This window comes from Hypomesus nipponensis, chromosome 25 (genome assembly GCF_054491055.1).
Source record: "Hypomesus nipponensis isolate SF chromosome 25, ASM5449105v1, whole genome shotgun sequence".
NCBI classification, from domain to species: domain Eukaryota; kingdom Metazoa; phylum Chordata; class Actinopteri; order Osmeriformes; family Osmeridae; genus Hypomesus; species Hypomesus nipponensis.
The window spans coordinates 12,995,463-13,008,142 of NC_140385.1; the positions used below are offsets into that span (position 1 = coordinate 12,995,463).

The 12,680-nt window shown below is 39.9% G+C and overlaps 1 protein-coding gene across 2 annotated transcripts in view; it reads left to right on the forward strand.

Annotated features, from left to right (window-relative positions):
- The first annotated feature begins 2,096 nt into the window (after positions 1–2,096).
- The window catches only part of larp7 (La ribonucleoprotein 7, transcriptional regulator), a 70,298-nt gene continuing 59,714 nt past the window's right edge, over positions 2,097–12,680 (forward strand). The window contains exons 1-2 of one of the 2 annotated variants that reach the window (XM_084691366.1): positions 2,097–2,313; positions 2,672–2,900. In XM_084691366.1, coding sequence (XP_084547492.1) covers positions 2,687–2,900 — 214 coding nt within the window. In that variant the 5' untranslated portion in view covers positions 2,097–2,313; positions 2,672–2,686. The remainder of the gene's footprint in view (positions 2,314–2,671; positions 2,901–12,680) is intronic. The other variant, XM_084691365.1, reaches the window with a different exon arrangement.

Consider the following 12,680-nt stretch of genomic DNA (forward strand, 5'->3'; position numbering starts at 1 on the left):
ACTATTGGCTGACTGGGACAGTGTCAAAATCGCATTTTTATAAAAAGTAGATGATTAATATTAATAATATTTTGTAAAAAAAATATTCACCATTACATCCCATAACAAAATATATAACAATTACAAACAATCCATTACTTTTTTTATTTTTATAACCTTAACATTATTTACCTCAGAATGCTATGTATTTTTACTTACCATCGCGATCACTGCAAGTTTGTTGAATATGGTAAGCCACACCCCCCGGAACTGATGTCATAGCCAGACAACCTATATTTTCTTATCACATACTTGCTTAGGATGAGCTCAGTGTTGATTTTTATTAATGGAAACATATACATGTAAATATAAAAATGATAAAGCTTAACTGTCCCACTTTACCCATTGTCCCGCTTTACCAGTATTCACCCCAATATCCTCCGACCAGCGGTGGCGGTAATACCTTCGCTAATACCTTTGGGGCCTGAAGAGAGAGTTCCGGTTTAGAGGGGCCTGAGGAGGGAGTGTTGCAATTGGACCTTGGATTAAACGTACTGGTAAAACCAGAGTACGGTGGCCCACGGGTGCACAACACAACAACATTAGCAAAGCACACAAAAGTTGAAAACACAACGACATTAACAAAAACAAAACATTTCTAAAAACACTGCATTTAAACAATCAACTACTTACAATTCCACAACATTAAGTGACAACACAACAGCATTGGTTCACACCACCAGAACCGAGCCAAGAACACCACAGCATTAGCCCAAAACACAACAACATTTGCAGAAACGCTGCATTTCAAGTTTTTCACAATAAGTTCTCCAGACCACTAGGGACAGTATAAAGTGGAATTAGTTGGGTTTTCACCTAAATAAAACAAACTTGTTGACAGTCGGTCAATTTGAAATCATTCCAACCAAGAGTACAACTCAAATTCACCAAAGTAAGTTGGTTTGATTATATTTTAATTATAGTATTATGTTTTACAAAATGCATACCCTCTCTTAGTTTCAGCGATGTTGTACTGCGTTATGTTCGATAGCAAACCTCCAAGACAGGTACAGTAGAGTATGGATGCCCCTAGTGGTTTGGAGCACTTCCTTTGTGAGAAACTTGAAATGCAGCTTTTCTGCAAATGATGTGTTTTGGGCTAATGCTGCGGTGTTCTCGGCTAATGCTGCGGTGTTCTCGGCTAATGCTGTTGTGTTCTCGGCTAATGTTGGTGGTGTAAACCGATGCGGTTGTGTTGTCACTTAATGTTGTGATGTTATAAGTAGTTGGTTGTTTTTTTTTAATGCAGCGTTTTTATAAATGTTTTGTTTTTGTTAATGTCCAGGGTTCCCACGGGGTCTTTCAAAGAATAAATTAGCTAAAGGCCTTAAAACGTCTTAAAAACTGACAGATTTCCATCCGAGGTCTTAAATTTAATTTAGTCAGGTCTAATTTTTTTTACCCGCATTCATTTCCAGAAACGCTGGCCACAGAAAGTTATTACAAGGTAGCCCAAAAGTATTGAGTCTTAGCCTACAAAGCAGAGCTCTAGTCTTTGCTACAAACGAAACCAGCAGAACGCTGCCCTCAGAACGTTGGTTCGGTGTGTTCAGGGTCGGCCCAAACCTTTATGGGGCCCTAAGTAGAATTGATTTATGGGCCCCTCTGAGTTGCTTCTTATAAAAAATATAAATAAATTGTGTTAAAATGTAATTTAATGTGCTCTTGGGGGCCCTCTGGTGGCCACGGGGGCCCTAAGCAGCCTGGTTGTGTTGTAGTTCTTTCTGGGGGATATTGGTGTTGGTATGTACGCGGTGATAAAACTACAAACCCTGTGATAAATGCGATACCTGCCCGCAAAATACGTTTGCACTTCCTCAGAGTTTGTTAAAGTTTGGCTACGTGTGGAAAATGGGAAAGTGTACTTTCAACAAGACATGGCTAGATCACAGCGATTTCCGCTGTTGATTACAAGCTGTACCCAGCTCCATGTACGAGGCTCGCTGCATCTTTGCCCAAAAAATATTCAGATTGGTTACTAATGTGATTTCAATCTTTATGGTCTTTAAATGTCTTAAAAATATCTTAAATTTGACTTACTGAAACCTGTAAGAACCCTGAATGTCGTTGTGTTGTGTGTTAATGTTGTTGTGTTTTCAACTTTTGTTTGCTTCGCTAATGCTGTTGTGTTCACTCGTTTGTGCACCCGTGAGCCACCGTACCAGAGCCGGTTTAAACCGTATTTAAACATTCTATGGTAAGACCGTTGGCAATGGTTACAGTAGCTAGCTAGCATCACATGCTTCGAGGGATTTTGACTTCACACAAGACAAGGTACCTAGCAAGTTAAATGTTTTGTGAGTGCTTGTAACTGCTTGTTATAGTCTAACAATGCTCTTACAACGTGGCAGAAAAATACCCAGTATTAATGCCTTAACATTTGTTAGCGAACTAGCCACTATGTACTGTAGCTCTAGCTAGCTAGCTCGTTGTTTAGCCTACTGTATTGCTAGATGGAGGTAGCTAATGCTAGAGCCTTGCTTTTATCCAGGTGGCTAGTTATTTTCAGTTTCCTGGCTAAACCAATGCCCAAATTTGCCATAACGATCATATGTCTTCGCTTTTAGTCAGCGTTTTGTCAATGTTGGTGCTAGTCTAGACTACAGATGTTAACTTTGCTATGTGATTACAGTACGTAGGCACATTAATGATCGACTCTGCGGAGGTTATGAGTGCTGTCGGAGGGGAGCGTTGTTCCATTGAACCTTGCAGCAAGAACAGAGAAAATGAGAAGAAGAAGAGGTCTCGAGTGAAACAACTCCTTTCAGATATAAAGAAACAAGTTGAATTCTGGTTTGGGGATGTAAACCTGCACAAGGACCGGTTTCTTAAACAGCTGATTGAAGATTCAAGAGATGGATGTAAGTTTACACAGTAACCGTAACAATTTTAAGTATCACCTCGATATTTTAGCAACTTCATAAGAATTGGAACAAATAGTTATCCAACAGTCAAGCACTAACGTATCTCGGTTTTGTAAGGCACTTCACCTTACTTGCCTCGGGGGGAATGTCCCTGTACTTACTGTAAGTCGCTCTGGATAAGAGTGTCGACTGAATGTAAATGTGCATAAACGCATCTCCCACTTTGACCCATTGGTGATGTAAGCATTAGTTGTAGCAGGGCTCGACAATAACGATGGCCCGGGGCCAGTAAAAAGTTAAAACGTTCGGGCCACTGCAAAGCATTGGTTGAAGGAAAAAAACAAATTGTAAAACTTAACATCCTGCATGATTTGCTAAATGCATAAGTAACTTTACAGCTTGTGGGGCGCACCGTTGGCCAATCAAGAGTTAAGTGAGTGACGAGTGGTTGTCAAATTGTAATTCTCTAATCTCAATAAAATTTTGAATAACTGGCATGAGACACTGAAGTGAAGATGGCAACAAAGGATAGCTACGAGCTGGTTAAATATGTTAAAAGAATAACATAACTTTATAAGCATAGCCGGAACATATTTTATCAAGGGGGTGCTGCGCTGGGGGGGCTTAATGTTGTGGGGCGGCAGGGACGTACTGGGAGTAAAAATGGGCCCTCTACTTTGATCGAGACCAGCCCACCAGAACTGGCCCCCATATATGCCACCCAGGGTAGGAAATTAACATATTTTTTAGGGGGCAATTTTTGCGCCCGCTGACTGAAATCCAGGGGCATTTTTTTTTAATTTGGGGGAACTTTTTGAAACTTGTGAAACAACACCAAGGTAAAAAAAAATATATGCTAAGTATACTAAATCTTCGCATACTTGAGTATACTTTAAGAGTTATTAATCATCAGTATACTTCAAGTTATTGAATGATTAGTTTATTTGAAGTGTGCTATTTTGGAACAACTTATTTTGTATTAAATATATTTAAATTGTAATTAAATTGTTCTAAAGCACAATTTAAAGTGTATTAAGTGCACGTTTACGTGCTAAAGTGGAACAACTTCAAGTATACTTAGTACACTTTAAGTATACGGCTATGTCCATATACTTAAAGTGTACTAAGTATACTTGAAGTTGTTCCACTTAAGCACATAAAAGTACACTTAATACACTTTTAAATTGTGCTTTAGTACAATTTAATTACAATTTAAATATATTTAATACAAAATAAGTTATTCCAAAATGAAACACTTCAAATTAATTAATAATTCAATACCTTTTTAAGTTTACTGATAACTAATCAGTCTTCAAGTATACTCAAGTATGCTATGGATAAGTATACTTAACATATACTTTTTTTACCTGGACCCCAGAGGGTCATTTCGTACAAGTCGCACTTTCAATACAAACGTACCATTGTGCAGCCAACGTTGAGCGACGCTATACTCACGATGGAGTGCTTGCATATTCACTGCTTGCAACGGATAGCTTGGAAACCTATCTAACTAGACAACATTCACAATCAGGGTGAACACTCAAATTATCTATACTATAGACCATAGCATTACACATATCAAAACAAAACAAACACAACAATAGAACTCCAAACAATGCTTATTTAATCAAGCTCATGCCCTTAACTTAGTAGCTTTTCAGCTTGCCGCAGGGCATTCTGGGTACCAAGAGCAATGCACGAGTATAGGCGATCTTACAGCATTGTGTAACACACTGGATACTAGTATCTCCAGAAATAAAGCCAAGTCACTCATTTAGTGGCAGAATCCATTGTTATGTCTACGAAATTATTTTTGTATAAGTTTAGTTAGCTACTTTGCAAATCAGGAGGATAGCCTATTGTAGCAGACCTTTCTATGTGACAAAGGACAAGGGTGTTTTGTCCCTCGGGAGTTGCTTTAGGCTTGATGCTGAAACCATTAGTTTACGTGAAATCAGTGAGGGCTGTTCGAATGGCTATGTCAAGAAGAGCAGTGGTAAAATACAAGTTTTGAAAAGATACCACGTCCGTGTCTCATGGTCCACACGATCATATACAATTATATCTAAAACGAGCTAACAAAGAGCTTGTTTACACTACCAAAGTTTAATTAGTAATGTTAGCAATGCTAGCGTTAGCTTGCTAGCTAGCCTATAACATTTCACTGGGTCTTGCAGCTGTTTGATTAACTGAAATTATTATGAAATGTTATGTTCTACTAGCCATTTGCCTACTTAAGCAAGTCACTGTATTTCCAAGCCCTGATAGTGCAACTGAGAGATACCGAAAATAATTCCTCAAGTAATAAGCCCCCGTTCAAGTGTTAAATAGAGATCTTGAAAGAAGCCACTTTTTTGTTCTATAACCGGACCATAAGCCTTTCAAAATAGAAGCCGTACGAGCACAAGAAAACTGTTAAAAAAAAAAAAAAAAAAAAAAAAAAGAGGTACTTTACTCTACTACACACTACAGTACAGCAAATGTATACCAGTACACTGAAGGCTGAATTGAAAGGACTTCGAAAGTAACTAAAAATATCCTTACATTTCAGCATATTAAAATGTTTATTTTTAAAGTAAGCTTAGCATGCATTTTAAAATATACAAATAATATGTTTAAACACAAAGTTTCAGTTGTACACTTTAGAAATTACATATACGTTTACTTAAAGTATATATTTGGTGGCCAAGCGGCGAAGCCACATAAGTGATTCTACCTTTTCTTCTTATTATTATTATTGGTGGCCAAGCCGCGAAGCGGCGAAGCCACATAAGTGATCCTACCTTTCCTTCTTCTTCTTCTTCTTCTTCTTATTACACTTCTTCTGTCATTGGAGTCTATGGCAGCCCCTAGAACCGTATGGTAAAAAGTTGTGAAATTTGGCACACTTATTAAGCACAGTCCCCTCTTTATATTCACCAAGTTTCATGTCTCTCATTGGAGCACTCTAGCGCCACCAACTGTTCAAAGTTGGACTTGTGTTTACACACGTAACTTTTGAACCGTATGACCGATTTTCAAAAATGAGGTACCATTGGATTCCCTGGATCAAGACGAGTTCAAAACACCATATGACGTCAATTTCCGGTTATATAGATTTTCCACCATTTTGAATTTTAAGGAAACACGTTTTTTCGCTTCAACTACTTCAATTTTTTTCAAATCTTCCCCAGAATTGGCACACATTATCATCAGACCAACCCTCACAGAAGTTATCAAAGGATATTTGATTTTCAAAACCGTTTGTCCGGTACAGCCAATCAAAATCGTCAACAAAGCAACCAAACAGGAAGTTGGGTCATATCTCAGCTAATCTTTGAGAAATCAACACCAAACTTACTATGATGACTCTGAACCCTCTTCTGAGGCTGTCCAATTAATTTGGTGTCATGTGATCACTGGGCGTGGCCGCAGGAAGCAAAAATGTGTTTTGGCCAATAACTGTTGATTTGTTTGCTTTTATTAAGTGATTCCTTTGTCTCATGATATGTTGGGACATCCCGTATGTGATACATGATAACTTGTGATAATAGCCAAATTGATCCGTCGCCATTTTGAATTCATTGAAAAACGTTTTTTCTTTACTTCTCCTACACATGTTGTCCAATCTTCACCAAATTTGGCAGACAGTATTTTCAGACCAAGCCTCACAAAGGGCTTCACACGATTTTTTGATTTTCAGAACCGTTTGCCTGGTACAGGCACTCAAAATTTGCCATTAATCCAGCCAACAGGAAATTGGGTCGTATCTCGGCAAATCTTTGATGGATTCACACCAAACTTGCTGCATGCACTCGGAACCCTGTTCTGAGGATTTCCTGAGTGTTTTACGGGTCATTTGACTGCTTGGCCACCACATTGCTGCTTGCAGCTATATTTTTTATAATACATTTACTAAGAGTGTACTGTAGTACAATTTTTTTAAATCGTGTTCAACGTATTAACTTTAAAATTGGTAAAAGCATGATGATAGTATACTTTTTATATATTTACAGATAGTACACTTTTTCTTTGTATATTTAAAATGTACTATTGAAAATGTAAATTTGCTTGAAATACTCTTAAGTATACTTTTTTTTCACCTGGGCATTTAGTCATTTAGCAGACGCTCTTATCCAGAGGGAGTCAGGTGGCTGAGCGGTTAGGGATTCAGGTTAGTAATCAGAAGGTTGCCAGTTCAATTTCTAGCAGTGGAAAATGATGTTGTGTCCTTGGGCAAGGCGTTTCACCATACTTGCCTCAGGGGAATGTCCCTGTACTTACTTTAAGTAGCTCTGGATAAGAGTGTCTACTAAATGTAATAATTAGACATTTAACCTTTGTTCAAGATTCAAAATGTACTTATTAAGACTTACAGTTTGAGCAATTTTCATAAAATGGCAGTAATATGACTAGTCTACAGATTCAAAGGGTTTTCTTAGATTTCTTTTACAAAAAACAGAAAACAAATCAGACAATCATATTCAATTTGATGTTATTTCTCTGTGGTTATTAATTGTTATTATTACATTCATTTTGAAACTTTTTAAAATTGCACACTCAAATTTACCCTAATAGAGGATTGGTTTTCAACCACAAGATGACAGTTACTTATGAGGATGGGGGGGGGGATAATTCACTGCACTCTGTGTAACGTTAGCCAAGTTAGCTAGGCTAACTTGCAAGCAAGCCTTTGTGACTAACGCATCAGAGTTAGCTAACGTTAGCTTACTAACGTTAAACTAGCTAAAGCGAACTAAATAATTTACAAATAATTATTACTAGTTATCACTGTAGGCGATGGCGTGTAGCTTGGTCGCTGCTTACGTAAGGCCACGTATCTCTTAATGTTTTCGCTCAACTAGATTCAGCAGAAGAATTTGCCTGTGCCAGATTGATAACAACTTGTCCACAACTCGTTGTCCACAAGTTCGACATGGCTTCCATTTTTCGATGGTCGCTGCAAGTGAATTTCATCTTTGGAACCTGAGATGGTTACGGAGTGTTTGCTGCTTCCTTAGTCCTCTTCACACTCTCAGTCACTCACAGGTCTGATTAAGAAGCGCTCCATTTTTTGGAACGTTCGGTTCTTAACGCACACGCACATCAGTCAAGGTGAAAATCAAAAGCATTATATAGCATCTGGACCGGGTCACGATTTGACAAGTTATTATTATTATTATTATTATTATTATTAAAGGAAATTTTGGGGGCATTTTTTGCCCCCCTCCTAGTGATATCAAGGGCAAAATGATATTTCTTAAGGGCAGTTTTGCCCTTGTGTATTTCCGACGCTGACGCCACCACAGCTGCCCTGCTAATGCAAGCATATTCAGTGTTCGATGTGTGGGAGTTCTATCCTTAATGCGAAATGTTGGCCTTTATTTCAGTGCAAAATAGTTGAGCTTTATGTAAAATAAACATACGTTTTTTTTTTACTGGTAAAACCTTGTCTAGTGAAGGTGATTTTCTTTGTCTCTTAATTTTTCAGCCCCACCCTATGTTTCTTAGCCTGGTTTTCCATCATTATTCTTCTCCCGGTGCTCCCGATGGCCAGTCCGCTACTGCGGAACTGTGCCACGGTGGTGGATCTTTAAAGATGGGTATGGCTGCAGCCTCCTGTCTCATGCCCTCCCGTCTCATGCCCAAGCTGTCCAACGGTAAATTCAGAGGGTCAAAAATACTAAATCGCGAATTATTTTACGGATGGAGTTAAAGGTTAGTTCGTGAGCACGTTTGTTGGAATAAATTGAAAAACTTTTTATCAATAGGCCTATATTATTTGCTGATTTCCGGATGTTATTGTTCTGTCCCTGATGTTAACATATATTTGATGAAACCTGCGATGACCTTCATTTAAAACTGCATCAGCGTTTTATGTTGACATTTCTTAGCAAATATTAGCTAACGTTACCTAGAGCAATTTATGGTTGCAGACTTTGATGGTTTCTTTTTGTGATTTTTCGTAAGGTAAACATCAGTGTCTTAAAAATAAAAATAAATAAAAGAACACCGCAGGTGTGCAAAATGCAAGGTGTGCTGTACCGACCATCATTGTCCCCCAACCGTCGCGGTTGTGTCTAAGCTTAACCTCGACCTCTGCTGCGACTCCTGGCCTTAAACTAATCCTAACCTCAACCGTCATCGTGACTCCTAAACTCAACCGGGCCTCCCAGGCTGCAGCCGTAGAATGGATTTTAGTTTGTAGTGTAGCTAGAAAAAAACACGTACACCAAAGTAGGAAGGAGAAATAGCAGACCAAACAAGCTTTTATTTTGAAAAGTAGAGGCATGAGACGGGAGGGCATGAGGCGGGAGGCTGAAGGCTGCAGCCATACACTCTTGGATTTTTAGTCATCTCAATTTAAATGCTTGTGCTGTCAGGGGGTGCTGCTGCACCCTCAGCACCCCTAGTTCCCGCGGCCATTCTGATAAGTTTGGTTTTGTTGTAACAACTTTTGGAGGGGAAGGGGCAGTAAAAATAGTCTTGGGGCCAGTAAGTTTCAAACCCACGTTGAGCCCTGGGTAGACTTTAAACTTGGTGACAAGTAGGGCTGTCACGATAACTACTTTTTCTTGTGCGATATATTGCACCAAAATTAATTGCGATAAACGATATTATTGCGCACACGTCAATTGTAATTCAGTCCACGATATGCCACTGATTACATAATGACCTCCACCCCCCGCCCCCCCCCCCCCCCAGGCAAGTTTTCACTGCTGTTTGCGCGTCTGTCGCTTCACTCCATCATCCCTTATTGTTTACAACGTTAACGAGGCTACTTAGTTGGCGTTGCCTTTTCAGCTTTAGATATAAGGTGTGGCGTGTGAAATGGTTGAAATGCGTGTGTCTCACGGCCAAAGCGTGAGAGTGGGCAGCCCTGTGTTTGTCAAAAGTTTGCAGCATATTTGTAAATGCAGTTTTTTTTTTTTTTTACCGTGTTTAATGGCTGCATGTCGTTGGCTATATAGCAAGTTACGCTATCCGTGAGTGTGCACCATTTCGCGCTGTCACATTTATATTTGCACTGTCGGGAAAAGCCATCTGTAACAGAACTGTATGGAAGACCCTTTTCCAGCTCAAGCTGCAGTTGTTCACAGGTTGAAAAACTGGGTGGGACAGTTATGTTTTAGGTGAGATGTTAGGTTAGTTGCCTCTTTGTTTCCACTGTTTTTAATCAAAGTCGACATACCGGCTCATTCACGTTAATTGGCTCTCACTTCATTTGGCTTAAAGACAAAATGTTCCCCCACCGGAGCTGAATATTGCGGCTTCGAAACCAAGTCCATTTTTACTTATTCTTCCGCACTAGCTGTAGGTGTCACGAAACGGAACACTTTACAGTGAGACACAGTGAGTTTACGCCTTCTCTTCACCTGTCGGTGTCCACTCTGTGTTTTGAAACGCTAGTCCCGCCTACGCGTTCGACACAGAAAGCAGACAAAATGACTGAGGCACCGGGAGCAACTAAAATGATGGTGACATTCGTTATGTAAAAATTAATATAATAATTATTTTTTATTATAAAAATGATCAGTTGCAATATATCGCAGCACCAAAAATTATTGCGTTCATTTCCATATACCGTGCGATAAGTCAATATATTGACTATCGCGACAGGCCTAGTGACAAGGATAAGGAGACTGTCCCAAATGAGTCTGCCAAAACCTTTTACCATACGTTTCTATGGCAGAACAATAACAAAAATAACAATAACAATAGGTGCCTTTGCAGCTTCACTGCTTGGCCCCTAAACAAACTCTTACTAATACATACATAATTGTATGGATTTCGTTTGAAACTTGCATCACAGGTGATCCAGTTTGAAGCCCCCACTATCTGTTTAGCCGTTAATGGCCTGCGAATCAAGTTCAGATAGACAGCAGGGGCCGAATGTATGAAGGCGTGTACGCATGAAGATGGCCGCTGAAACGTGTACGGGTGTTTCTACACAGATTTCAGATTGATGAAAAAACACGTGGCGTGAGAATCTGCGTACCTTTTGCGCACCTTAGAACCCACGTGTACCATGTTTTGCGATGTAATACGGTGACACAGTGACCGAAAGGCAGAGAGAACTGCATGCATATCAAATATTAACTTGATCTACAATGGGAGTAAATTGTATAGGTTATCTAAACACAGGGCTGCCATCTCTCACGCCGTGAGCCACGCATTTCAACCAGTTCACACGCTCTCACGCCACACCTTTCATGGAAGGCTTAGTGGGCAAGTATTAAGACACCCTCGTGTGTTAACCACGCGTAAATAACGCAGACTTTACATGCAAAGTCGGCGTCTTTTTCGCCTCAAATTGAACTGTGCCACGTGACACGTTCAAAGCAAGCGTCAAAATAAACGCGTGCTTTTTGAGATGTGTCTATCTAACCACACAAAATTAACTCCTGGTTTGGCTCAACCAGCGTCTGGTTTACCAAAATTAATGTTTGCTTGCTTGAATCTCCGATGGGAAATTACGACAACATGTAACATCTAATGCGTAAGTAAAGTAGGTCTTAGGATGCTCGTGCGAGCTACTATCAAATACAATGTTGGTTAGCTAGGTTAGCTATTAGTATGAAGTTGGTGGTCACAATTGCAATGCTGTATGGCTTGGAGGTTTGTGAACTTCCCTTGCACTGCAATTGCGTTGCCTCAGTATTGTGCGCAATTTGGATTCACGGCCAACATTCCTTAATGTAAGAGGCAAATGCGCAAACGTAGTTGGTGGCAGCGTTAAACAAGCGCTGGTTGGCTACACACCTCATGCCGGCCTTATACAAATGTGTGGAATGTTGGCAGTGAAACCAAATTGCACACAATACTGAGGCAACGCAGTTGCTGCGCATGCTTTAGCGCTTTTGGAGGACATCACAAATGGGAGATTAAGGCAGTTCTGGGATTTTGCCGATTTTATTGGCCCACAATAATGACTGGTTGATAAATCGTTATAGATATCCAAGAGCCATTCTTTTGGATCTCTGTAGGCCTACTGAGTGAGCCCTGTGTTGGAATGTCAAGCAAAAGTCAAGCTCATCGACTGTAAAAGTTATCTGCAAAAGTTTTTTGTTGTTGCCTTAGCCATTTGTCATTAAGAAGCATTCATTGTTCACAATAGGTTAATTGAGACATTTATTGAGAAACCTGACAAAATATTGCCATTTCAACCAGCATGTAAGGTAAAATATGGGTGTTGACGGGGTGTTGACAGCAAACTCGTTCACGTGCGCAGAATCCCATGTTAAGTTGAATCTATGAAGACAAACGTGGGATATCGGTCGCATTCGCAGTGTTGATAAATCTGAGAAATGTGCCCGTTTTCTCTATGCATACTTTTACAGATTAATTTACAGTTTGATACATTTGGCCCCAGTTGTCCTTGCACATGTGTAGCACGAAACAGGAGATGTTGTCAGACCCTTTCTCACCTACTTGAAATACTCATTTGGTTGAGGCGAGGCTGCACCTCCCACACAGAGGCAGGACATGATGGGGGGAAAAGTATTGTAGCGGACCGTACTTTTGTACAGGAAGGGGGAGAGGTGAATAGAACAATGCAGACACTGGCTCGTAAGAAATGTATGCCTTTATTAAGTAGATACAAAAAAAAACGGCAGCTTAGTGCTGTCTCTATATAAATCCAGAGCCCTACTCGCCTAGCCCCTTATTAAAATAATGTCCACAACACCAGCCACCATCTCGCTCGCATCACGTCTGGCGCTGGTCAATCGGCCCCGTCTATGACTCGCTCCATAGCGTCTCGTTCCCCACTCAGCCACACTCAACCTCCTCTTTTTC